The sequence below is a fragment of the Magnolia sinica genome, chromosome 4 (assembly GCF_029962835.1).
Source record: "Magnolia sinica isolate HGM2019 chromosome 4, MsV1, whole genome shotgun sequence".
Classification (NCBI taxonomy): domain Eukaryota; kingdom Viridiplantae; phylum Streptophyta; class Magnoliopsida; order Magnoliales; family Magnoliaceae; genus Magnolia; species Magnolia sinica.
The window spans coordinates 96549986-96577575 of NC_080576.1; the positions used below are offsets into that span (position 1 = coordinate 96549986).

General features: G+C 39.1%; 1 protein-coding gene across 2 annotated transcripts; it reads left to right on the top strand.

Annotated features, from left to right (window-relative positions):
* Positions 1 to 1945: 1945 nt before the first annotated feature.
* On the top strand, positions 1946 to 26713 carry LOC131243435 (protein IQ-DOMAIN 32). Of its 2 annotated transcripts, none has more exons than XM_058242803.1 (6): positions 1946 to 2228; positions 8597 to 8935; positions 9025 to 9252; positions 10066 to 10146; positions 10273 to 12001; positions 26301 to 26713. In XM_058242803.1, exons 1-6 carry the CDS (start codon positions 2139 to 2141, stop codon positions 26318 to 26320), a joined length of 2487 nt encoding a protein of 828 aa, XP_058098786.1. In that variant the 5' UTR covers positions 1946 to 2138; the 3' UTR covers positions 26321 to 26713. The 2 variants fall into 2 exon arrangements, with proteins under 2 accessions (XP_058098786.1, XP_058098787.1); XM_058242804.1 differs by lacking the exon at positions 1946 to 2228 and adding an exon at positions 2331 to 2475.
* Positions 26714 to 27590: the final 877 nt, after the last annotated feature.

Genomic DNA, 27590 nt, shown 5'->3' on the forward strand with positions numbered 1-27590 from the left:
TTGATCAAATGGTTAATATTTGTATAATTGTATGATGTTTACATGGTAACTCGTAAATAGTTCGTTGGATGTGATGAACAATTTAGATTAATGAATTGGGTTGTGTTAATGTCTAAATTACAGGTAAGAGCACTATCACTTACAGTGGTGTGGGAGAGTTGGAGCATCTTTATCCAATGATGAAACATGTACCTGGAAATTGAGAGTGGATTTCCCGCTAAAGCCTTTGGCAGTGCGGGAATGCTAGGTGGGGCCACTTGATGTTTGTAAGAAATCCACTATATATATCTATTTTTCAAGATCACTTTAAGACATGGACTGAAAATGAGTGGGATACATGACCCAAGAAGCCAGAGAAAAAACCAAGGAAAGAGTTTTCAACTTTTGGAACCTTTTTGATCTTACTTCGTTTGGATGGATGGGTAACTTTTGTTGTCATATAAAATGTTTTAACCGTGGTCACTAAATCCTCAGTTTTTTATCTCGTATGGCTTATCTAGCTTTGGATCTGTGTCATTTATTTGGTATAGTCCACCTAATTTTGGATCTACCTTTTTTTCAACCGCATGTTTTGAAATGAGCTTGCAATGCAGATAAACGGGGTGAATTTTTCACAAACATCAACGTAGCCCTAAATGGCATCCAATATTGGAAAATTAAGCTACCAATTTATTAACAAAAATCTTATTACCATACACGTGTCATCATTAGAAATATCACACGCCTCTGCCACTGATTTTATCATCATAAAAGCAGCCAGTAACTCACCTTAGCATAAGATTCCGGGCCATGGCGACTATAGAACGGTCTAGGTTATAAGGTTTTGGCGCCCACCACGATGCATGTTTTTTATCCACGCCATCCATCCATTGAACCGATCATTTTAAAGCATGAATCAAAGCAGGAGGCAGAGATAAAGCTCAACTGGACCCCACTACACGAAACAATGGGGATTGAACGACCAGTGTTTAACGACTACCATTCATCTAATTGTCTGAATTTTAGGGTAGGACAATGCACCCAGCCACATGAACGGTTGATACAGTTGGATCTCTCACGCGTGTGCCAAGTTGGTGCACGTGCGGCTCTTTAATAGGGTGCGTGAAGATGCACGGCTGCGCATATCATGCGTGTCTTTAATGGATGATGCTTTCTAGATAGATCCGCCGGTCCATCACCTAGTAAAATCAGGACGTGACTATCGCGTTTTACATTCGTCGCGTAATCCTCACCTTCCAAATCATAAAATCAAAACGGTCCATATTCTACGAACACAAATCAGATTTTTCTGAGATTTGAACCATGATCCATCTACGTTAGGGCCCACGATTTAAGCGGTGGATAAGACACCACAGCTGAAATGGTGTGGCGAATTATCATCCCGGCAACAAAACCCGGTCTCCAGTAAAATCTCGTGAGTAACGGCCACACAATGTCCTTTCATCGCCAAAATATCGCAAAATGGAAAATGGTATCGCGAGACAGAAGGAGATTTCTCGCATGTAAATGATACGGTAGATCATGTAGAACTGAAAAATACGGTACATTCATCTCTACGAAGGGTTCTCAGTCAATCGAGACTGTTCATCTGGTGGTTGATATTATGGATTTTCCATTTTTCAAAAATATTATGTACCAGATAATTGCATATGGTCGTTTTCTTTACTGTTTCTGCTGATTTCTGACCGTTGAACAGTTTTTTGTTGTTGTTATTTCTTAAGGCCAATAAATTGACGGTTGGGATCATCTGGTCCATGGAATGTTCCATTCAATGTAGGGAGAAGTAGATGGACGGTCAATAATGAGAAGACGGGCTGTAACTGTACAAGGGAGAGATGGATCCTCAATATCATCTCCCACCTCTCGCGTGTCTCGTGACCAACGGCCAGTATTTGTCTAAAATAAAACCTTTTTAATGTTAAAAAAAACGGGAGCAGATCTGACAGCTTTCCTCTCTTTTCATCAAATAGGGAGAGAGAGAGAGAGAGGGAGAGAGAGTGAGGCAACGCTTTGATAAATGGCGGACGCCAAGCGAAGATTGGGTTGGAATTTGGGAAGGTTTTGAGGTCCGCTCCTTGGAGTGCTAGAAGAAACCGCGAGATTTCTCCCCTTCTTTCAGAGAGAGAGAGAGAGAGGAAATGGTGCGATCGAGTACAAGCACTTGCTTTAAGCTCCTCGCCTGCGGCAGCGATTCTGCTGCCGATAACAACGATCTCCCAAGGACTGAGGTACTCTTGCTTTGTTTTCTCGTTCTTCTTTCTCGTCCTAACGCATTTCTAGGGTTTCGGATCGTCGTCTTTGGGCTCCGATTCTGCTCGGAAATTAGGTTTTTCATACGGTTTGGGAGATTAAAGATGCGATTCGAGCCACACGTGCCGACTTGGCACACGTGAGAGGGATCCGGGACGCTTATCAGAGTTGGCATCATCGTCAATGTGTGGTTTCCCAAAAATTAATCCCGTCCACACCCTTCAGGTGGGCCACTGGTTTACGTTGAATGTGGATCGTTGGTAATCTTTCCTCCAATCATATGTGGTGTACCTGAGTTTTTGGAGCTTTACATGTTCATAGTGGGACTTTTTTGTGAATTGCCCAGATCTCGCTCATGTGGCGTGTGCGGCGAATTGCCACTTCTATCTCTCCTGGCGCCTGCCAATTGCATCAGCATGTTTCTGTGGGGTTTCACATTGCATTTCTTCTACATTGCATGCTGCAATTATCTTCTGCGTTCGATTCTTTTAATATCTAACTTCTGTTGCATAATTCTGTAATCGAAGGAAGATAAAGTTAAAGGATGCTCGGCCCAAGTGGCTTAGGCATCCTATTCACGAGTGCACATGTGAAAGATCCGAGCCTTTCATCAGGCTGGCCCCACACATGTATGTTGAATGTGGCCCATTCTTCAAAATTATTTTACTATTTTTTTTGCCACATGTATGGTCCATTTGATGACTGGACCTGCCGCATATTTGGGTTGGTGCACATACATGATGTGGTGCCTATCCGATGAGCAGTCTGGATCTTGTGACAAGTATGCTGGGGGCTAGAGTTCTAGTCCTGCTCGTATAAGTAGCCTTGTTATAGCTTCATTTGTCCGATCTATTCTTGATTAAAAGTTTTGTTGACTGAATGGAGTGTGAATTTGTTTTGTCTTAGACGAAAACATACAATGCTTGTCGTGAACTACAAGAATTCATGTTGGTGACAGCATTCAGTAATTTAACAGGAGGGGGCTACCTTTTGGTGATCCAGACCAATCATCCAGTAAACCCCAGAGGATATGCTGGTTTTAAAAGGAAAAATAAAAAATCCCATCACTGGCAATCATAGATGTCCAATTGTTCAAGTACAGTTGGATGGTTAGAATGCCAAAGGGTCATTTCCCAATGCACTGATTGGCTGGGAATGTTGAGGGAGATCTTTGGTATCACCCTTCCGCAATGTCTTCCCAGATGAATGATGGCCCTATCTGAATGATGGTCCAATAAAAATGCCAGTAGATCTGGGCCTTCTGACCAAGTTTTATGTGATGCCTTTTTATCTTAAGTACTGTAGCTTCTCAGCAGTGGATCTTCATATATTTTATGTTTTTTTTTTTCTTTTAATCTTTCCTTTCTATTTCTGATCTAGCAGAACTTTGTCCAATCAATTCTGAAATTCATGTGTAACTCAAGATACAGTGATTTACATTTTGGTACATGATCTGAATGTGGTTGCTTGTTTTGTGTATGACCTCTAATTGTCAAATTACTACAGCTGGTAAAAGATCTCTTCTAAGGAATGGTACTGATTCACTGAATTTCCCTACAAAAGAGAAAAGACGTAACGGTCTGTGTCAGAAGTAGTCTGCAAATGCACATGAGCATGTACACTTGAAAGGGAAAGAAACAGATGAAGCAGAGTGTATACTGGTATAGCTTGATGCAAATTATCACATCGATTCTTTTCCCCATGTTAGTCGATACACATCTGTATGGATATGTTTTGGACATAATCAATGTAATTTCTCTGCCGCTGCTTTAAGTGTTTTAACACAATGGCAGGAAAGGTTTGACGATGATAGTACTAGGTTGCATCTCACTGTGTCATGGTTGGTTACATTTGCAGAGCTTTTGGAGCTGTTGCAATGTTCACATTTGGAGAATTCCCTTTACAAGATTTGGTGGAAACCTACAAATTCCTTAATAGGAGGGATTTTTTTTTAATTTTTTTTTTGAGAGAAGGGAGCATTCTTTGATCTAAAACTCTAACACCAAGGGGTTAGATGATAGTAGTGTGGTGTTCTCACTGGGTCATGGTTAGTTACATATATTTGGGTGGTATGGTGATGGGCTGCTTTTATGAAGTTTTAGGTATTTGGAGAATTCTATTGACGAGGTTGATGGAAACCTACAAATTCCGTAAAAGGAGTGGGGGATTTTTTTAAAAAAAATTTCAGTTTAGGGTAAATTTTTTTTTCCGAGAGATAGTTTAGGGTAATTATTCTTTGATCCAAAATTCTAACATCAAGGAATGTGATTTTCCATGGGGTGGGTATGAGAACTTTGAATGGGTTTGGTAAAATGCTGCTAAGGAGGTGCTGATGGGGATTGCTAAAAGTCAGAATGATTTTTTAGTGTCCATTTTAGAAGCCAAGTATGAATAGAGCAGTTATATTTTATGATTGGAGAGAGGAAGCAGGATAATATATGTGGTTGTTGGAGAGGTTGGAGTTAAGGAGATTATGGTGTGTACTCATGGTGTGCCCTTGCAGTCTGTAGTTAGTAACCACATGGATCGTTGCTTTGGATTCTATTTGTGTTTGCAGCCCACATGATGTGTTGCTATATGTGCTTGTCCTGACTCCTGATTGTCTTTCGATAAAAAGGCCAAGGTAGTGGGTTATATCTATAGCTAAATGAAATCTTCGGCTGTGGTTTTTAGGGCCATGGATGAAGCACTCAGTGACTGATAGCTTGTGTTCTTTTTCTCAACAACACTGTTATATTCAAAACCAAAGCGAATAGATAAAACAGATATCCATCAAGACATTTTTTTCCCTACATTCTTTTTTGTTGGAATATGTATCACTTGGATAATCATCAGTAGGATTTGGCACCTGGCTAGCTGCTGAAGCACTTAGTAGTAACTGCGATATGCAGAAGGTGCACATTCCATTAAAAAAATTCCTGTTGGCAGCAGGTGCAGAATCCATTATATGTGCATCGGTGTCTATCTCACATTCCATGAAGGTTATTATCATACGGACTATGGAGGAATTCATGTTGCTATTTGTTCTGATGCTTATATAAGGTTCTACATGCTGCAGGGGTTCCTTTTGCCTCGATGAGAAGGATTCTGCCATTTCATTGTGCGTTGTGCAATTTTCTCTATATTAATTAGGTCGATGAATAATTTGATTACCCACTTGCATCATTAGTTTCTGGACTTATTTGGGTGTGTATGTAAAGTTCACAACCTTCCATGCCATTAAGGTTAATTCCAATGGTTGCAACAGAACTGCAATCAAGGGTGTCTCTGTTAACACAGGAAAACTTTAACCTTTTTGGTTTGTCCTTTTGGTGTAGATATTAGCCTTTGGAAGCATAGGCTTCCGGCCAGGGTCCATTGTGTTCTGATTTTCTCACACTGAATCAGATGCTGGTCTAAAGGGAACTTGTTTGGTGGGATTTCTTGACAAACTGATGAGGTGATACTGGATTTCTTTCAAGCAATTTAAACGCTATGAAAATGGTGTTTCCCAGCTCACTCACATTCACAGGATAAATGGAATTGTTAACAATCTTTGCAAACTTGTGGCGTCTATTTCCTCAGCTGATAACTTTGGATTCACAGCCACTCTTTAAGCTATTGGGGTGCTTGAGCGTTGCAGTTCTCTTTGGGACATGTATGAATTTCTATTGGTGAAGGCTTTCAATTTTGATGAAAAGAATACGTTTCATACATTTGAGGAGGCAATAAAATGCTGAAAAGAAATAAGCAGGAGGCCTCATTAGTAGAAAAACTAAGGAACTCTTTTTTGGTGGAAGGCATGAAGTTGCTTGGGCTGTGAGGAACTCTTAATGCTTTCTACTAGGCATTCAAAATGGTGGCATAGATCATAGGGTATTTACCATATAGTCATTTTGTGGGGAACAAGATGCTGAGCATATGATATGCGTTTCGACTGAAAAAGTCTTTCCAAATGTGAATAAGGAGCTTTGCTAAGCGCACACACATGCACAGTAAAGCTTACATGGCACATGGTTGAGAGATCCAAGTTGGTCTGGCCTTTCTACATGTTTTCCCAAAAATAAATGTGGTCCACTTAGCACCTAGGACCAATATTGGAAACAAATGGATGGGTTAGAGAACTTCAACCAAGTTTTTGAGAGCCGTACATTTGTTTTGCTAGCTGCAATGCACCTGAACAGTAGATCAACCTGATTCTTGGGCCAGGGCATCAATATAGTGGTGCCGTTTTGATGGATGGATTGGATCTCGGATCTATCATGATTCTGGCACATGTGTCGCAACTCGCAAGTGCATTAGCTTTATTGCACACTGGTGTGGGCTTAGCAAAGCTCTTCAAGTTAAAAGCTTTGGTATCTGTGGAAAACACCATATTGTTGTGTGAGACTTGCATGCGGTTTTGTTGTTGTTGTTGTTGTTGTTGTTTCTAGAGCATATTTACTGAAAAGGGGATCGTGGCAAGGAACCTTGTTGTTTCATATTTCCTCTAGATCTCTTCATCCTTTTCCTTTTTGCTACATCCACTGACAAATTGTCTAGATCGATTGTATCGACCGATACAGGCGTATCGTATTCGTATCGGCTCGATACGATAAGCGATATGGGGCCGTATCGGAATCAGTTGGAACGTATCAGCTGATATAGCTTGCATAGGTGCCGATACAGCCGATTCGCCCATAAAACTCGAAATTTGATTTATTTATTTATTTTCTTCAAAAATTCACTCATGTCTCCTATTCTTCTTTTCATTTAAATCATGGAAGAACCTGAAAAACTCATTTTAAGCTAGATGTAGACCTATTTTGGGGTCAAAACAAATGACTTGAATGGGATTCGACAAATCGAAGCAAAGTGGACTATTATGGGAAAAATTGGAAAGAAGGGTAAACCTTCACTTTCTTTTTTATATTTTCATCTTCTTTTGTTGTATTTCCAATGTAATGGGTCATTGTTCACCAAATCATGTTTAATTTGTGTTCAATGTGGGCCCATTTAGTTTACCTTCGACAAGTCAAATCGATAGACAACATTCTTATCAAAGAATGGTCCGATACACCAGTGAATGCATGGTCAAAACACCAAAAATGATAGATTTGTGAATATCTCATTTTCCCTAATTTTCTTTTATATATATATATATATATATATTGCTTAAAAAAAATTCTGACCGATATGGGCCGATACGACCCTGATTCTGATACGCGACGCCGTATCGTATCATTTTTCCATGGGGCTGATACCATCATTCAGAACCATGGTCTAGATAATTTGACTCTGTGTTCCTCACTGGGTGGGATGGACCAGAGTCACGATCTGCAGATATTTTGTTGGCATCTTACAGTTACCGCATTAATGCCCATTTTTCCAGATTTGGCATTACAGAAATTTTGGGGCTACATCAGGGGAGTCTTCTAGTTGAATACCCGTCAAAATTTGGGGCTGCATCGGGGGAGACTTCTAGTTGAATACCCATCAAAAGGAAACCTCAATCAGGCAACCTCTTATGAAGAGAACTTATCAAGGAATTCATTGTTATTGTTGACAGTATATGTTGATCTATTTCCATATTCTATAGCGATCACATGTTTAAGTCAAAATTTGATATTCTCTTTTGATATTTCCATTTCACTTCAGTTGTGCTGTGTGTTTGTGTTTTCAATCAAAATTCTTGTCTAAGGAAAATATAAGTAGAAAATCTTGTCCATTAGACAAGTCTGTGACTCTGTGCATCATGTTTTGGTGCTTTTTTGTGACTGCTGAGCTTGGTTAGATGTGACATTCCTGCCTTGCACATTGGGCCTGTAAGGTTTTGGTTTTGGAATGGGGCTCACTCACTTCTCCCTTTGCTTGAGAAGCGTCTAGAGCTTAGAATTTTCAATGTATAGTTCGAGTTGGTCAAGACTGGGAAAAAGACAAATTTAATTAATATGAAAAGGAAAAAAAAGAGCTAAATTGCAGGAATTGTTCGTAGCATGGCTGCAGAGAGATCATTGCCAATAGAATCAATTTACAAAACCAAGTCAGAGGGAAGAAAGGTCTTAATTGACGTAGTGAAGACAGCTTATGTCAAGAGGCCCATGATTGATTTCTGGTTCACAGACTTGTGTTTTGTGGATCCTGACACTTTAGCAACATTTTCCTTGCTTGTTCTACTATTCTGATTATTGGGCACTATGGCTACTGGATATATTCTGATTATTGGGCACCATGGCAACTGGATATATTCTGATTATTGGGCACTACCAGTTCAAAAGAAACAGTTTTGAGTGTTACATGAATAGCTCAGAATTATGCAAATCAGTGCTTTTCTGTCATCCAGTTCTTTTTATTTCTTTTCTGATTAATTTATTTGATCTCATTCCAGAGCAAATCGTCAACAGATAAGCGCGGGTGGAGTTTCAGAAAAAGATCTGCAAGGCATCGAGTGCTAAGCAACACTGTGATATCAGAACCCCTATCTACCAGCAATAAAGAGAGCCCACCAACTTTCACCAATGAGTGCCATGCGCAGACCAATTCCACTGTTCCTGGAAAAATCTCTGCATCGCAGCAAACTGATGAGACCCCACATCCATTTACGTCAGCTGAAGTGAACTTGAAAGCAGCTGATGCCCCACTTGCCATTGAAAATGCCAGTGATAAGGATTTTACCCTGCAGGAATCTATTGTCATTGTGATCCAGACTGCTATCAGGGGATATTTGGTATTTCCTGCAACTGAGATTTCCAACTTCTGAAGAGTTTTTCAGGTGATATATGTTGAATTTTCTTATTTTCCTTTTGACTTTCCCAGGCTCAGAGAGCACTCTGCAAGCTTAAGAATGTTGTTAAGTTGCAAGCTGCTGTACGTGGGCTTTTGGTCAGGCGACAGGCTGTGGGAACTCTGCGTTGTGTTCAAGCCATTGCAAAAATGCAGGCCCTTGTGCGTGCCCGCCGTGTTCGTCTGTCGATCGAAGGGTTAGCTATACAGGACAAGCCTGATGGAAAGCTGGAGACAGATGATCAGAGAGTGAAACCCTTGGTAATAATTGTTTTATCATAACCTTTTGCGTGCATTTTATTTCAAAATTTCAAGTGTCGGAGGGACTCCGAGAATATGATTGCTTAGGCATTTTTTATCTTTCCCATTCTTGGAAGTTGACCTTTGTATTTGTTAATGAAATTCATGGTAGGAAAAAAGATTTGGTGATTCATTAGCTGGAGATGGTGTAAACTGGAGTTGTCCTAAATTTCCAAGCTGATACAGCAGAATGTGTATTGGGCACTTGTTTTTTTTTCTTTTCTTTTTCTTTTTTTAAAACGTGGCACTTGTTGGGTATATTAGTGGCTTTATCAAGTCCAAACAATTGGCACAAGATCTCTCAAGTCATGGCTGACTTGGTTGCAGCTTGGGCACTCCGCTACAAGTCAGGCAATGTAGCTGTGATTGGAAAGGCCGTTCTTTCCTTCCCTTTCTGTGTTTCCCTTTCCTCACTTGGTGAGTCAATTGGACTCATCCTCTTGGCAAGTTCTAAGCCAAAATCAAGTACATAAGCTCCAAGCTGCCTAGATCCACGTTTTTGGGGCAAATGGAAGGCAACTAGTTGTGTTTTGGGGTGGGTGGAGAAAATTAACTGCACTAAAGGTTTCGGATGCCAAAACATCCCTAAGCTTTTGCAATTTGTGTCAAATCTTTAGGTTCCTTTTCTTTTCTTATCTTTTAGATTATCTCATGAAATAGAGATGAGGTAACTGTTTCCTTAATTATTTACAAATAATAGAATTGCTCTGTACTCTATGGACAACATAGATTTATTGAGTCCTAGCGCCATCTGAACGATCTTTATGGTTTCAGTTGAGGGAAAATTCTGGCACCGAAACAAACCAAGCATATTATTCAACCAAGAAGATGCTTACCAATGGATTTGCTCGTCAGGTGTGATCATTTGATCTTTTTATCTGTGCTGCAGTATCTCTGCAGATAGTATATACCTAATTTGATTTTCTTATATCGCACCTGGTTTTCTTATGTTGAGAACTGATATGTTGTGTACACTGTAAGCTTTTGGAATCAACACCAAAGAAGAAACCGATCCGTATCAAGTGTGATCCTTCAAGACATGATTCGGCATGGAACTGGTTGGAGAGGTGGATGTCTGCATCTTCTTCTGATGTCTTGCAGCCACAGCAACCACAATTAAGTCCAGATAGTCAGGAACAAGGAGAAAACAAGAAGCTGGATGCTTCTGAGGTTAGAGCTGTGGTTCAGGCCGAAATTATCTCCGGTTCTGCTGATGTGAAATCTGATATGAAAGAAACAGAAATGCCTCTAGAGGGCGAAGAGAATTTGATCACTTACAATGCAGATGACTTTGAATTCCAGGCTTATAAGCCAACATCCATTTTAGATAAAAGCTCAGGTTCAGCAATGGAAGAAGATATGGAGCAGCATCAGGTTGAGGATGGAAGATTGGGTGTAACACAAGAGAGCTTTACAAAGGTCAGGGAGGTTCTCAAAGAAACCCCTGAATCTTCCTTGACTCAAGTAGCAGAATCTGATGCAACTTCGCAAACAGCGCTTCACACTGTTTCCGATGAGCCTGAGGCCGACAGTGAGAACCCAAAGCGTGCTTTGAAAAGGGGGGCCTCTGAGCAACTAGAGACTGAAGGCAAGAAGTTTGCATTTGTGACTAGAAAGTCATCTAATCCAGCATTCGCTGCTGTCCAATCAAAATTTGAAGAGCTTAGCTCAACGGCCACTTCAAGCAAGCCAATTGGATCGACATATGATGAAGCTGCAGTAGAATCGAGATTATCGTCTCCACCATCTCAGGTGGATTCTGTCACAAAGAAAATGGACATTAGCATGACAGAAGATTCAATATCTCATGATCCAAAAATTCAAATCGGGGGTTCAGAATGTGGCACTGAACTTTCTATTTCTTCTACGCTTGACTCACCAGATAGATCTGAAGCTGAAGGTGGGGAATTAGCACATGAACGTGGAGCTGTAGAAAAATGTAACTCTGATCTGAATGGCACTGCTGATGGTGAATTTAATCGTGGAAATTCGGATGCTGAAGCCAAGAACATTTCTTACACTTTGGAGACCCTGCCGAATACATCCAGCTCAGGCATCGTTCAGCCAACTAAGCTAGAAGAGGTTAACCAAGACCCTATTGATTCAGTTGCAGTTGTGAACTTTAAACAGGTAAAGCAGGAGCCTTCAGAGCAGATTGCATCTGATATGCATGTCCAGCTGGAAACTGTAACAGAACAACCTGCAGACAATTTATCTCCAGAAGGATCTCCGAGAAGCCATATGACTGCTCCTGAATCACATGGAACCCCATCGAGTCAGGTCTCAGTGAGTGCTAAAAGGGATAAGTCTGATACCAGCAAATATGGCCAAAAGAGGTCCAAGTCAGTAGGCAAAAGATCCCTGTCAAATCAGAACAATGATTCTGCTGTGAGAAGTAGCACAGAGCATTTGCCAAAGGACTCAAAGAATGGGAAGAGGCGCAACTCATTTGACCATGAGCCGAGGGTCAGTAGTAGCAACTCCCTTCCCAGTTATATGCAAGCCACAGAGTCTGCGAGGGCCAAGGCCCATGCGAACAATTCTCCCAAATCGAGCCCAGATGTGCTAGACAAGGACGTTTACATGAAGAAGAGACATTCCCTGCCAGTCACAAATGGAAAGGAGGGCTCTCCTCGGATGCAGCGGTCAATGTCACAGGCACAACAGAATGTGAAGAGGAATGGCACACATTCTCCTCAGAATTCTGCAGGTAACTTGGAGATCTTATTTCCTACATCTTCCAACGTGATAACAAGAAATTCTTGGAAAGTCTTATGACTCTTATCCTTTGAAATGACTGGCACGACTTGTTTTCGCACGGTGGATGTCCTTCTATTTCTCTCTCTCTCTCTCTCTGCAAAGTCCTCCACTTTACCTTATTTGTCTGCTTAAAGTTGTAGAATACTGACATTGTTATCAGTGCCAGTGGTGCTGTTGAAAATCAAAACATAGTCAATGTTTGAGAAGGTGTGGGCACTTCAAGGGCGAGGCTCTCTCAAAAATGCTCCTAAAGCATATATGCTTTGTGGCATGATGCACTCAAGCTTTTGCCTCTGGTGGGTTGGGGGTTGTCAGGCATTTGGGAGGCATATGCGGTGTGTGATGTACGTCATGATTGTCCTCAGGAGGCATACACTTTACTGTTCTCCTTTTTCTCCTTTTTTCCGTACGTGAAAACCATAAAATGAAGAGCTTCTTGAGTCTTGCCCCTTTATGCATGTCTGCTGCTTAGAGAACTGGAGTGTAGAGGGTTGCATAGAACATGCTTTATGGGTACATTCAACCCAATTTGATAATACTCATTTGTCATACATCTTTTAAGTGGTCGGTAAATAAACCCTTGTATGGTTTTCATTTTAGAAGTTTGCTAAGCCCACACATGCATGGAGCCCTGTCCATTCACACACTGAAGCATACATTGCAACATGTGACTTGCATAAGATCGAAGTCCATCAGTTGGGTCACACTGTTTAGGTGTTCTGCCCTAACAATCAGTCTGTTTCACTCCTCAAGTGGGCCACATTGTACAAAACAAACAGATGGCTATAGATAAATGTTTTAGCCATCTTCTTGTGTATGGTGTGGCCCACCTGAGGAGTGAAATCACCTGAACAGTTTGGCCCACCTGATGCACAGCTTGGATCTCACTGGCATGTGGTTGCCTGTGGATGGACAAGGCCCCATACAATATATGGTTTAGCAAACCTCTTATTTTATTCTCAATGTTTACTTTTTTGTTCTGTTAGTGTTTACACAGATTTTATTCTAATTACTGTTTACCCTTCTTAAAGTTTCCTTATTATACTGATGCTAGAAAAAAGGTTTCATTATTATTCTGATTACTGCTAAAGTTTCCTTAATGTTTACTCTTAATGTGCTTTTGTTATATAATCATGAATTAATTATTCTAAATTTAAATGTACAAATGTGTTCAGTTCACAGATAGTTTGTATTTACATGAAATGGTAATGTACATTGATGGCTGCTGCTTGAATTATTATGCAATTTTTTATTTTATTTTATTTTCATAATTGTACCATTTTGTGCTTACATCCATCAGAAAACTAGACTGCCTTCTAGTTCTAAGCTCATCTGGCCGTCAATAGTTCCAAGGTTTGGACATCATGTTTCACCATTTAGATTGCTAATGTGCATTCGGCATCATGAAATGGGTGGGCCTCCACGCCCATTACATCTATCAGAAAACTAGACTGCCTTCTAGTTCTAAGCTCATTTGGCCGTCAATAGTTCCAAGGTTTGGACATAATGTTTCACCATTTAGATTGCTAATGTGCATTCGGCATCATGGAATTCAGTGTGACATGTCAGACATCTCCATAGCAGATGTGAAACGAGGGTATTTTATCCAGTCCATGGATTTTTTTGCACACCAAGTGGAAGGACCAAATGTCACGGGCATGGAGGCCCACTCATTGCATCTTGCTGTTTTTGGCATGTCCTGTACAAGGCTTCTACATGGTTGGAAGAGACTTCTACAATAGGCTAGAGCCTTGTCAATGTTGTCAAATCGCCTAAGCTATTGTATGTGAACCACCTTGTGTGATTGCTTATGCAATCGCACGGGGATATATTTTTTAATGTTTACAAAAAAAAAAAAAGAGAAAATTTTTGAAAAAAAATACTAGAACTAATCCAATTTGGTTTTTCTTATCTATTTTATTGTAATTTGTGTAATTAGTAGTTGGTACTTGGAACTTAGTACCTTACCAACTACGGTACTACCTAAGCAATGTTTTCCATATTGTTATCATGTAATGTATTGCACCCTTGGGATATGGTTACATATCAGTTATCGTATGGGATATATCGTTTGTATCGCGTAATGTATTGCTGTTGTTGGGAAACATTGGGAAATTGGTCGATTTTTTAAATGAAACTTCTGGGATTGTTAAAAAAATGCATCAATACACTTGGAAATCAAAACATTACAAAAAACAAGTACACATAAGAGGTTTCCTTTGTATGGGGTCCTAATCTATTCACTACATAACTGAACTGATGTAAGTATATTCAAAATCTATTTATATAATTTATAAATGTAAGAAGACATTTATGGAAACACAAGTAATACATATAAAATTAAAAGAACAAGTAGAAAATTATAAATATACCTGTGAATAACGTGTGGTTGTGGCTTTGACCCACATGTAGTTGCGCGGTGGCTCAAAGTCATCATTTCCATCTAACAAACCAACAATACTAGGTCATAGTAGAATGATACCAATGGAGATACTCTCTAACATAACATTGGTACCCATCCTCTCCGATTTGAGAAAATTTTGAATTTTCCAAAAATTGGCCCATCTTCTCCTTAATACCAAAATTAGAATATATGTGATGATGATTTCATAAAACACTCCTGAATACTTTGAAATGGGGGCCAATTGACCGCTGATCGAAGTGGAATTTTGATTTTATTTTATTTTTTTACATTTTTTTTTAAAAAATTTTTTGAAAAATTCCCAAATTACCAAGAATCACTTGATTTGGTTACATGTTTGATTTTGTGTTTGGGCACAAAGATTGCAACCTATTTGCAAGATTTTTCCCAATTTTTCGCAACTTGCTCTCTCCCCAAATCTCAAAATCAAAGTTGTATGATTTTTCGTGCAAAATATGAAGAATCATAGATTTGTAACAATTTGGCATCGATTTAACATGTTTTACAGAAAAAGGATTGAAAATCGAAAATGCTCCGAATCGGTGGGATACATATGATTTATCGTAGGATGTATCAACCGATATTGTTGATACTGAAAACATTGCCTAAGCTATGATAAGTTAATAACCAATATATAAAAAATAACAAGGCAACAACTTATTAAAAAGTTAAAATTTTTATTGGTAAGTGAAATCTTGAAGAATGAAGACTACATATACATCACTTACAATTTACAACTTAGAAATTACAAAATTACGATGCAAGTATACATTACTTACAATTTACAACTTAGAAATTAAAATTTTACGTTGCAAGTATACAACTTACAATTTACGAAATATACAAACTACTTTATACATTGATCCCTCTTTTGTTGTGGCATACACCACCATCATCATCGTCATCATCATTGTCAAAGTCAACCCCTTCTTCAATGTACACTTCTTCTTCTGTTTTTTCATGACCTGTTTGCACAAATTGCTCATCCATGTCCAATTGTCGAGCATCTTTTTCTTATACTTCTTCAATCTCAATCTCATCTTCTTGGCATTGACTGCTACTAGGCCTCATGCTTGCCCTTCGTATTCACCTTTGAGAACTTTTGCTAGGTGTCGATTTATAAGCAATGTCTTCAACTTGGGCTTATGTCAGGGACTTGCATGCGAAGATTGTGATGCAGGACATGGAAATTAAATATGATATGCAAGATTCTAGGCTTAAGATCACGTTAGTTCAGAAACAATTACACAAATTCCATATCCCATATGAAAGTCCAAACATTCAAAAGGGGAATCTATGCGGGTCCAGGCCTACGCATGATAGGGCTGGATCAATAAAATTTATGAACCAAACGATACTCAAAGATAAAAAATAATCATCCACACATGCATAGTAATCAGTCCCTAATCCAGGGGATTCACCAATTTCAAATCAAGGAACCCTAGGGTAAGAAAAGGGGCATAAAATTGGGGATTGGAGTAATTTAGGGTTAGGTTTAGGGATTTTGGGTGAAAATGGAGTAAAAGAGAGAAGAGAGACGAACTAGAGAAGTATCGCACGCGTGGACAACAACAATGGCCCATACGCACGTGCGTGTGATCTCGGCCGCACGTGTGTGGGGCCCACTATTCAGAAAAACGTTACCTTGGCCCTGGTCGGCCAGGGATGGACTCCAAAACCCCCATATCTCAGCTCGATCCGATGTACGGTTTGTGCGTGGTGCTCCGTCAAAGTTTCAGTTCTCCTGTAGAGCCAAATTCTGAAATTCTGATGTGGAGAGGAGAATTATTGCAATAGATGATTGATTCGAAGTGTTGATGATGGGGTGAGATGAGAAGAAGAGATGGTAGAAGATGAGTATTAGAGATAGCAATGGTTGGGGGTGAATCGAGATAGATGTGGTTTCGCACCACTGTAGTTAACCTTTCGATGAAGGGAGGGCTTTGCACCCAATTAGGCTTTATAATTCAGAGAGTAGGAAAATGCAAAATTTTTATTAATCTTCAATGAATGAAAAGAACTACAAGGGATGCCTATTTATAGGAAAACCCTATACCCCAAAAACTCGCACCATGTGCGCAACCTATTACTTGGCGATGAAGTAAACTAAAATAAAAACCAAACAAAAAAATTTAAAGCGTTCACGATGTTCTAAATAATAACAATAAGCAAAACCTAAAATATGAAATCAATCCGACTAGCGGGCCATGATCATGAGATCCCATGATGGACTTTTCTTGATTATCGGGCCCATTTTTTGAACAAAAACTCCGTCTTCTAGCATGGGGTCCCTCCCTGGACGTCGTCATCGATCCAGATCGACGGTGGGGCCCTCCATGTGTACATACGTAGGGTGCGGCGTGCGTGCACGTGATGTCCCCATCAATTCTCCCCGGCTGCGAAGATTTCACCACTAGCGAAATAAAACTCCTAAACCGCTTCAGGATATCAGGATCAAGTCTCTGAAGCTCCTCCTCAGTGAGCCACGTGCTATCTAAAGCTAGGCGTAACTTCCATTTAACCAGGTACTTCTGAAACCTACCGTCCGACGTTGAAACTATCTGATGGTCCAGGATATTCTCTATTTCTTCTCTAGGTGTGTGAAGGTTAGGTATGGGAGGGAGAGGCTGAGAAGAAATGTCAGGAAGAATAGGTATGGGAGGCAGAGGCTGGGAAAATGGGTTAGGACGGGTAGGTATGAGAGGTAGAGGCTGGGAAAATGGGTCAGGACGGGTAGGTATAGGATGTAGAGGCTGAAAAAACAGGTCGGGAATGGGAGGTATGGGAGGTAGAGGCTGAGAAGAAAGGTCAGGAAGAGTGGGTATGGGAGGTAGAGGTTGGGAAAATGGGTCAGGAAGGGGCCATGGTTCAAGGGATAAATATGTGAAATCAGGATAGGTGGGCGAAGGATTGAACAAATTATCAGTGGTCTCCTAAAAAGTAACTAGATCCTCCACATCGAATGTGAAACTAATTCCCATGGAAGGTGGAAGATCTATCTCATACACATTGAGACCGTTTCGTTTTATAATTTTGAAGGGTCCAGCGCTACGCGCGTGTAACTTACGAACGGCCCTCGGAGGGTACCGCTCGGGGTTGATGCGGACCATCACGGAGTCCCCAATATTGAATCCTTTGAAACGTTTATGCTGGTCTGCAGAAAATGTGCAATGTTCATTACTAGTCATGATCTTCTGCCTGATTTCTTGATGCCATGAATGAATGTGATGCGCAAAAGACTCTGCAAACTCTGACAGCCTATGGGACAGTGACATAGGGACAAGATCAATAGGTTTCCTAGGTTTATAACCAGTAACGACTTTACGAGGACTTAGACTTGTGGACCTATCGACAGAACTATTCAACGTAAACTCAGCTGTAGGTATTACGGTGTCCCATGTTCTGGTGTGCTCTATATCCCTCCTAGGGGGAGACTCATCCGGTAGATCATCAGGAAAGATATCACGTAACTCATCCATTACCAGAATGGCCTCAGTGGGTAACTCTACACTAGCCGCTGGTGCACTCTCCAGCCACAAGGCCGCACATGTTGTAGTCCTCAAAATAGTGGTCTTGATGTCTCTCATAGGGTGGGTGCACAAGTGCAAACCCATAATTGATTCCTTGACCAACTTCATTCATTGGTCTATCCTCCAGGCCACCTGCTTGAGATTGGACATCTACCCCAATGGTGGGGTTTGTTCTGGCGATGGTCTTTAGTCGGGTAATGCGTACATCAAGCTGTTCACAGCATTGGTCCATTTCCAAGCGCTTAATCATAGACTCCAACGTCTGAGATATCTTGTTTAGTGACTCTTGCAATTGTTTCATGTTTAGTGTAGGGTGCCAACCAAAATTCAGCAATATAGTTGTCAAAATATAAGATTTTTATTTTTTTTATTTTTTTATTTTTTTAAGAAACAACCTAGTTTCAAAAAACGAAAAAGGAAAGTTTCTAAGAAAAACAAATTAGGAAAGTTTCTAAAAAAAAAAAGGGAAAGTTTCTAAAAAGACAAATTAGGAAAGTTTCTAAAGAAAAGCAACTTAGTTTCTAAAAATGAAAAAGGAAAGTTTCTAAAAACAAATTAGGAAAGTTTCTAAAGAAACAAATTAGGAAAGCTTCTAAAAAAACAAATTAGAAAAGTTTCTTAAAAAATAATCTAGTTTCTAAAAAAAAGAAAAAGGAAAGTTTCTAAAAATAGAAATTTAGTTAGTTTCTAAAAAGAAAAAGGAAAGGAAATTAGTTTTTAAAAACAGATTAAGAAAGTTTCTAAAAAATTAGTTTCTAAAAAAAAAAAAAAACAGAAAAGGAAAGTTTCTAAACCTAAAAATAGAAAGCTAAGTTAATTTCTAAAATAATTTAAATTAGGGTATAACAGAAAATTTCAACAATTTATGTCAAGGTTTATGGACCTTTAAACAACCATATATGATGAGAATTGATGCGTAATGGACATAAACAACTAAACCCTACACATGTAATGCATTCCCCTATAAGAACCCTAAGCTCCGATACCAAATTTGATACAGGACATGGAAATTAAATATGATATGCGAGATTTCAAGCTTAAGATCACGTTAGTTCAGAAACAATTACACAAATTCCGTATCCCACATGAAAGTCCAAACATTCAATTAAGGGGAATCTATGCGGGTCCAAGCCTACGCATGATAGGGCTGGATCAATAAAATTTATGAACCAAACGATACTCAAAGATAAGAAATAATCATCCACACATGCATAGTAATCAGTCCCTAATCCAAGGGATTCACTAATTTCAAATCAAGGAACCCTAGGATAAGAAAAGAGGCATAAAATTGGGGATTTGAGTAATTTAGGGTTAGGTTTAGGGATTTTGGGTGAAAACGGAGTGAAAGAGAGGAGAGAGATGAACCAGAGAAGTATCGCATGCGTGGACAACAACAATGGCCCAGACGCACTTGCGTGTGATCTCGGCCGCACGTGTGTGGGGCCCACTATTCAGAAAAAGACTACCTTGGCCCTGGTCGGCCAGGGATGGACTCCAAAACCCCCATATCTCAGCTCGATCCGATATACGGTTTATGCGTGGTGCTCCGTCGAGTTTCAACCCTCCTTTAGGGTCAGATTCTGAAATTCTGATGTGGAGAGGAGAATTGCTGCAATAGATGATTGATTCGAGGTGTAAATGATGGCGTGAGATAAGAAGAAGGGATGGTAGAAGATGGGTAGTAGAGATGGCGATGGTTGAGGGTGAATTGGGATAGATGTGGTTTTGCACCATGGTAGTTAACCCTTCGATGGAGGGAGGGCTTCGCACCCAATTAGGCTTCACAACTCAGAGAGTAGGAAAACGCAGAATTTTTATTAATCTTCAATGAATGAAAAGAACTACAAGGGGTGCCTATTTATAGGAAAACCCTATACCCCAAAAACTCGCACCATGTGCGCAACCTATTACTTGGCGATGAAGTAAACTAAAATAAAAACCAAACAAAGAAATCTAAAGTGTTCACGATGTTCTAAATAATAACAATAAGCAAAACCTAAAATATGAAATCAATCCGACTAGCGGGCCATGATCATGAGATCCAATGATGGACTTTTCTTGATTATCGGGCCCTTTTTTGAACAAAAACTCCGTCTTCTAGCTTGGGGTCCCTCCCTGGACGTCGTCATCGATCCAGATCGACGGTGGGGCCCTCCTTCATGTGTACATACGTAGGGGGCGGTGTGCGTGCACGTGATGTCCCCATCAGATTGGATCCTCTGTCTTCACAAACCACTCACACTCTGCCTCTAAATCATCTTGTAAGATAGGATCATAGAAATCAAGGTTCTTCAATCTCAATCTCAATCTCATCTTCTTGGCATTGACTGCTACTAGGCCTCATGCTTGCCCTTCGTATTCACCTTTGAAAACTTTTGCTAGGTGTTAATTTATAAGCAATGTCTTTGACTTGGGGTTATGTCAGGGACTTCCATGCAAAGATTGGATTCTCTGTCTTCACAAGCCACTCACAGTCTGCCTCTAAATCATCTTCTTAGATAGGATCATAGAAATCAAGCTTTTCTCGCCTAGCATAGAATCGTTCCTGCAACATTTGGTTTATATTGGACAAAGGCTATGTCTTTGAGTTTCTTTTGTTTAAGACAATTTCTTTTCATATGAATGTGCATAACATTTGGAATTTTCAATTAAAATTGAATTAGCATTGAGATGAATTGATGATGGTTGTTTACTTTTACGGTTAGTGAACTGAAAGCGAATTATAAAACTTTCACTTACTGATTCTAATGTATTCTAGTTACGCTTGCAACCACTTGTAGAACATGTAAGGCTAAGAATTCTTATGACCGACTTCTGTCGTGTCGAATCCCACCTGTTTGGTTCAACTCCATATATTGACAACCAGTCAGCTGTGTAAATAAGTTTAAATGAGGCATTTTTAGACTTCTTAAATTGTAAGTTGTAACTTGTAAGAAGTAAGAACAATTGTATTTATACTTCGTAGAAGTGCATGCTTACTAAGAAATTTCATACTTTAATGCTTGATAATTATGTCTCTCGAGAAAAACCTTGCACCCTTCATGTAGAAGTCTAGTTCTTGAGAAATCCTATCCTGCTCTTCTTAATTTGAAATCATTCTTTCCAAAACTTCCAGCAATCCGAACATATGCGTTGCCATTGCCACAATTGATCAACGAATGCAAAGAATACGGCCGGATTAAGGATGTAGGTAGCCAAATACAATAGGGATGACATTTGGATGCCCCATCTACTATTAATATCTAGAATGGGCTTGTAATCATGCTCTTTTATAGTTGAAATGGTCCATGATTTTGTTTCTGGCCATCTCCATCGCGTTGTAGATATAGCCATGGGTGGTTTTTCATCTTCGTCTATCAATTGCAACACAATAAGGCTTCCAATGATTTTTAAGGCTTTTAGCACTTAATTCCAAAATGATTGGGAAAGAATGGTTTGTTGGATTAACTTTCCTTCGGCATTTTTTGACCAGGGTCATTATTCCAATTGGTCAACGCGACTAAGGTTCTAAGTTTATGTTTCTTTGAATGTAAAGTGTATGAAGGCTATTACAAATTGGGTAAGAGCTGGATGAAGCAAATTACACCCAATGTGTTTTTCAATGTTGTTGAATCGCATATGCCCATGCACATATGCGATTGCATATTTTTTTTTTTTGGAATTTTTTTTTTTTTTTAAATTGAAAAATAGGGAATATATATATATATATATATATATATATATATAAGAAACTAAAGGGAACTTTCCTAAGTTAATAGATAACTAATATTACATATTTAAAATACATTTGAGATAAATAAAATCAATTAAACAATGAATTAAACATCAAGCCATCAACATCCAACAACATAATTAACGAGTAAGGAGTAACAACAAAATCAACAAGCTATTTATTTATTATTGTAGAAAATCAACAAGCTATATTCCTTTAAACTTGAAAGTGCTTGAATCTTGATCTTCCAACTTCCACAAGAGAGAGAGAGAGAGAGAGAGAGAGACCACTTGGAATTAAGAAATGTAAGAGGAGAGTAAGAGAGTTTTGGGGTGAGAATATTGCAGATGGAGGTTTGGAAGCCTTTTTATAGGCAAAAGTTATTTATTTATTGCAAAAAATAAAAATAAAAAATTTATTTTTTTGTGTGCCATGACCAACATGTGATCGCATATGTTGTGTGCAATCGCATACATCGCATATGCCACATATGCGATCACATGTGCCATGATTGCATATGTGATCTGCATATGGATATGTGCATATGCAGTTGCACATGTCAACACTGGTGTTTTCCCATGTGATTGAGAAGAAGGACATGTTTATACATAAAGGCCTTGATTCTTCTAGCTCTTGCAATTATCTTAATATATAATCTACCTACATCTTTTAACATTAGATCAATACAATGTGCTGCGCATGGGGTCCAAAATAAACGTCGACTTTTCTCCGTAAGAAGGCGACCGAAGGCTACATAAGAGGATGTGTTGTCCGTGATAACTTGGACAACATATTCCTCTCCTACCTCTTCAACGATACTATCTAACAATTTTAATAAATAATTGACTGTGTGGGAATGGGCTGATGCATCCATGGACCTTAAAAACATCGTCTTGGTTGGACAATTTACAAGAAAGTTTATTAATGTCCGATTGGATTTATCGGTCCATCCATCGACCATTAACATATAACTATAGATTTTCTAACTCTCTTTGTTTTCAGAGAAAAAATTTCTAGAAAGCTTAACTTCCTTTTTTAGGCAACTCTCTGTCACTTCATGATAGGAAGGAGATTTCAATCTAGGTCCAAATTGACTTATAACTTTAACTATTATCTTGAAGCTTTACAACTTCATAGTGTTGAAAGCTACATCAGCTTGGTACAATCACTTTGCAATGTACCAAATTGTGATTTTCCTATCATTTTACTTATAACGGTTTTTCAAAGTGGTTTAGGCAAGTCCTTTGCCTTGATCCCTTTGATCAACCACATCTTCGGAATGTGGTTTACACCACCTATCCATAAGCCTCATACCCACGGGCTCTTTTAGGCACTGGTCTAGCTTGCCCCGTGGATTTAGGTAGTGTCTAAGCATCTTAATCAACGACATCAATGCCCTCATATGCTTCTTTTTTTCAAAAACTTTTATTGAATAACCACAGTGTTGTCTTTTTTTAGCGTGCTTGTCCATGTACTCCATGATTTCCTTACATATCTTTGAGGTAACATTGGGACATGCTCTTGAATTTAATCCTAGTGTATGCATAATGTGTTGTTTGTGCTGGCTAATACCACCAGGACTTACAAACCTGCACAAATTACATACTATTAATGACTTTTTGTTGGTACTACAATAATACCCATACTTCCAACCCAGGTCGTTTGACTTGGGTTTCAAAGAAGAAGATTGGGAAGAAGACATGATGATGGCACTTGATGAGGTAAGTTGGCTCAAGTAGTCACTAAAGTAGAGATCAAAGAAACTATGTACTGGTAGTAACTAATAAGAATTAACTACTAAGGAGTGTATGAGTAGGACAATTAGAGTGTTAGACAAACAAATAAGAATTTGAGAAATAACTATCGGCTATAGCTAGTAGTTAAGTACTAAATACTAATGTACTATTAATCTACCATGGCTATTACTATATGAGAGAGAGAGGAGAGTAGAATATGAGAAAAAAATTAAGACTTGACTCTTGGGTCTTGAGAGTTGAGACTTGGGACTTGGTGTTGAATGTGAGAAGAGTCTTAAATTGATTCCTTGAAGTCTAGTGTTGAACCTCTCTTGAGGGTTGGGTTTTTAAATCTTGAAGTCTTGAACTCTAGTGTTGAACTTGTCTTGATAAAAGAAATAAATAACAATAATAGAAGTTTACAATACACAATACAATTATACAAATAAAACAAATGAATAGCAAATCTAATGTTGGGTCTTGACTCTTGACCATTGAAATGTCTTGATTCTCTTTAATCTTTCTTGATTAAACAAACCAATAGCAATATCTTGACTTGAGTCTTGAGTCTTCGAGTCTTGACTATTGAAATGGAAAAAAAAAAAAAGGAATGTTAGAACTTAGAAACTTGGAATGCTAATGAAAGAGAATAAAAGAAAAGGTAATAAGGTAGAGATTAGAGAATGAGAATGAGACTATGAGAGAGAATGTGAAAGAAGATAGAGATAGGAGATGAGAGAATGAGATTGAGAGAGAGTAAAAGAAGTGGAGAGAATGAGAGATATATTTTAGAGAGAGAGAATAGGAGATTAGAATGAGTCATGAATTTTGAAAGCTTGAAACTTTGCTTCTTGAATGAGGAATTGAGGATTGGTTGTTGTTTCTCTGCTTCAAGTAGATGAAGTGAGTGAGACTGGAGAGAGAGAGAGAGAGAGAGAGAGAGAGTTTAGGCCTTAGAATGAGAGAGGGAGAGTATTGGAGGGTATTAGGAAGGGGCTTTTTTATAAGCAAATGCATGGATTAGAAAAAAGTAATGTCCAAAGGTCAGATTTCTGACCATCATATGTCAATATGCAAAAGTAATGTCCAAAGGTCAGATTTCTGACCATCATATGTCAATATGCAATGCATATGTGATTATGCGATCGCAAATGCATCGCATTATGCCATATGCGGCCGCATATGGGCCACATGGGATATGCCACGTGGCCCTGATTGTGTGATTGCGCGATTGCATCATCGCTTATGCGATTGCACATGACAACACTGAGCCTTGTTGAAGTGTAGAGATCTCTAGAATATTGTAGAGTTATCGGGTGGTTTATTGTAGCTAGAGTCGTTTAAAATTGTCCAAAAGAGTTCTAGAGTATTTTTGGCTGTTGAACGGTCACCACATAGCTTCATCATAGCCATTGATGTAAAAGGAGGGAAAAAGCCCTAGCGTGTTATTTATTATGCCTATACAAGGAGGGCTCCTCTTAGTGAGCAACACAAATCTCTTTGCCTTCAGTCATTCATGTGCTCTCTCTCTCTCTCCGTCCAAGTTAGCGAGGCTAACACTTGGGTGGTTGGCTGACTTAGTCCATGAAAGGGTTCTGAGTATGGGTACTGCATGATCTACACTTTGGGATGCATTTAGGCCATAACACAGTCCAAAATATGAGGGGTTTGGATTGATAGCCTTTTAAACGGCCTTCGAAGGAGTGAGTTGGTTCAAGTTGAACTGTTGAAGGCTCCAAAAGAGAAGGCCTAGAAGGATGTGGGTAGAGGTAGTAAGAAAAGGCTCACTATGGCTTAAATTAGGACGTGGTCCTTGATAGTGGAATCATGGAATGGGATTTGTGTAGCCAAACCCAATTAGTTGCGATAATGCTTAGATGATAATGTTAATTTATACAATAAGTGTGATATTTTTTTAGCCTTCCAAGGAGTGAGTTGGTTCAAGTTGAAGGCTTCAAAAGAGAGAGGCCAGAAGGACGTGGGTTAGGTAGTAAGAAAAGACCTATGGTTTAACTTTGGGCGTGGTCCTTGATAGTGGAATCGTGGAATGGGATTTGTGTAGCCAAACCCAATTAGTTGGGATAATGCTTAGATGATAATGTTAATTTATACAATAAGTGTGATTTTTTTTTAGCCTTCCAAGGAGTGAGTTGGTTCAAGTTGAAGGCTTCAAAAGAGAAAGGCCAGAAGGACGTGGCTGTAGGTAGTAAGAAAAGACCTATGGTTTAACTTTGGGCATGGTCCTTGATAGGTTAATATGGGACAAGATTTGTGTAGCCACCCCAAGTTTTAGTTTTTTCTTTTTTCTTTTTTTTTTTGAGAGGTCAATCCCAAGTATCTGGGATAATGCTTAGATGATGATGATGATAATTTATATAATCAGTGTGATTTTTTTGCCCTAGCCATGCACGTGCTGGTCCACTAGATGGACAGTCCTGATCACAGTAGACTTTGACATGTACAACAAGGTGGGAACTGCATAGAACTTCCTCAATGCACAAATCATAGAAGCATTGCTCAGAACCAATTAGATAATTTTTTGCATTTATGAAACATACATTGTATAACTCTTCACATCTTTGGAAAATGTGTTGGGTTATTTCTGTCATCAAACACTCTCCTCGCTCAGGAATCCAGAGCATTTCTTAAGCAGTTGTCCATCTCCCGTCTGGATTGATGATAATTTCCATCTGTCATCAAACACTCTCCTCACTCGGAACCAATTAGATAATTTTCTGCATTAATGAAACATATATTCTACAACTCTTCACATCCTTGTAAAATGTTTTTTCATGATTCTTTCACAGCATCTGTTGCATCTTGATCTAATACTCGGTGCTTGTTTTCAGAGAGAAAATGGCAAAGGTGATAGATGCTATTTATCTGGCCAGGCTTGGGACTGACTTTTCACTACGCCGGAGAACACTGATGTCGGGCTTCAGTTACAGGTAGCTGCATTAAAAATTTCGGGGATTTTCCCGTTCTTGTTATGTGATTATAATGTATGGCGTTTTTGAAAGAGGGGGCAGAAGAAAGGAATACAGAAGAGAATGGTGATTTTATGTACATTAATAGTGTATGGAAGGTTCTGCCCTGTGTGTTTGTATGCCGCTTTTCTATGTTCATTGGTGTGTGATATTTGTTTGATTGGAGTTGTATGACATTTATCTAAGGTTCTTTGGACTTCCTATCTACAGATGATTCAGAAGCTGAGAAAGTTGTTATGATTGTAATAAATTGGAAACCTGGAACTTTTTTGCCATCTGTGCGATGTGAGGATGATTTTGAGTTGGGAAGAATCTTACAATTCTCAGCCTGCCAAAAGCTGTGAAACTTTGCTTGCGGCATGTCCCAGCCATTCTACTGGTGGGGCCATGTTTCGATGATCTGGATTGTTTATCTAGAGGGGCATCCTGTTGTAGTTGTGATTTTTACCAGTTGCTTGGTCATTCCCATTGAAACTGATCATTGGCTCTACCAACCATTGTCGAGCCAGCAGTTTGATGGTTACGACTGTCTTACAGGGGAGGACTTGGGTGTCGACACTCATGATGTGGCTTCCAAAAGAAGAGTCTGGATTGGACTTTCTCATTAAAGCCGACCATTGACTCAATATCTGTACCATCCATTATGGGGCCACCAGTTTGATGGTTATGATTATCTGACATGGGAGACTTTTGGGTGAGGAACATGTTATTCCTTCACTGCACAATAAAGCAGGAGAAAATATCCCCTTATTTTTTTTTCTCTTCAATTTGATTGGAATGGTACACCACGATTACATAAAATATTAAAGGTATATCTCCACTTCTTTCACTTAGCTTCAACTCTATGATTCACCCATGACATGGAAAATGGTGATTTTGGGGTTCTTGGACCAATTCCTAATTTCTATTCCGACTGTTACTAACTTTGCATTCCAGGTTCTCTTTTAGTCAGTTGCATTTCATGTTCTCCCTTTTAGCCTATTGTTTAAAAAGTCAGAAATCTCGGCAAGTCCAATGGATCAGCAACTTGGGTCAGTTGACTCAGGTGGATAATTTAATTAAAAAAATAAATAAATAAATTTAGAAATAGGAAAAAGAGGTAAAAATAGAAAAAGTAAGAAATTTAGTAAGATTCAGAAAATGATATATAAG

Coding starts and splice junctions, on each gene's coding strand:
- LOC131243435 (XM_058242803.1), top strand. CDS start 2,139: ATGGTGCGATCGAGTACAAGCACTTGCTTTAAGCTCCTCGCCTGCGGC. Junction 8,936..9,024: donor CTGCTATCAGGGGATATTTG/GTATTTCCTGCA, acceptor TGACTTTCCCAG/GCTCAGAGAGCACTCTGCAA. Junction 9,253..10,065: donor ATCAGAGAGTGAAACCCTTG/GTAATAATTGTT, acceptor TTATGGTTTCAG/TTGAGGGAAAATTCTGGCAC.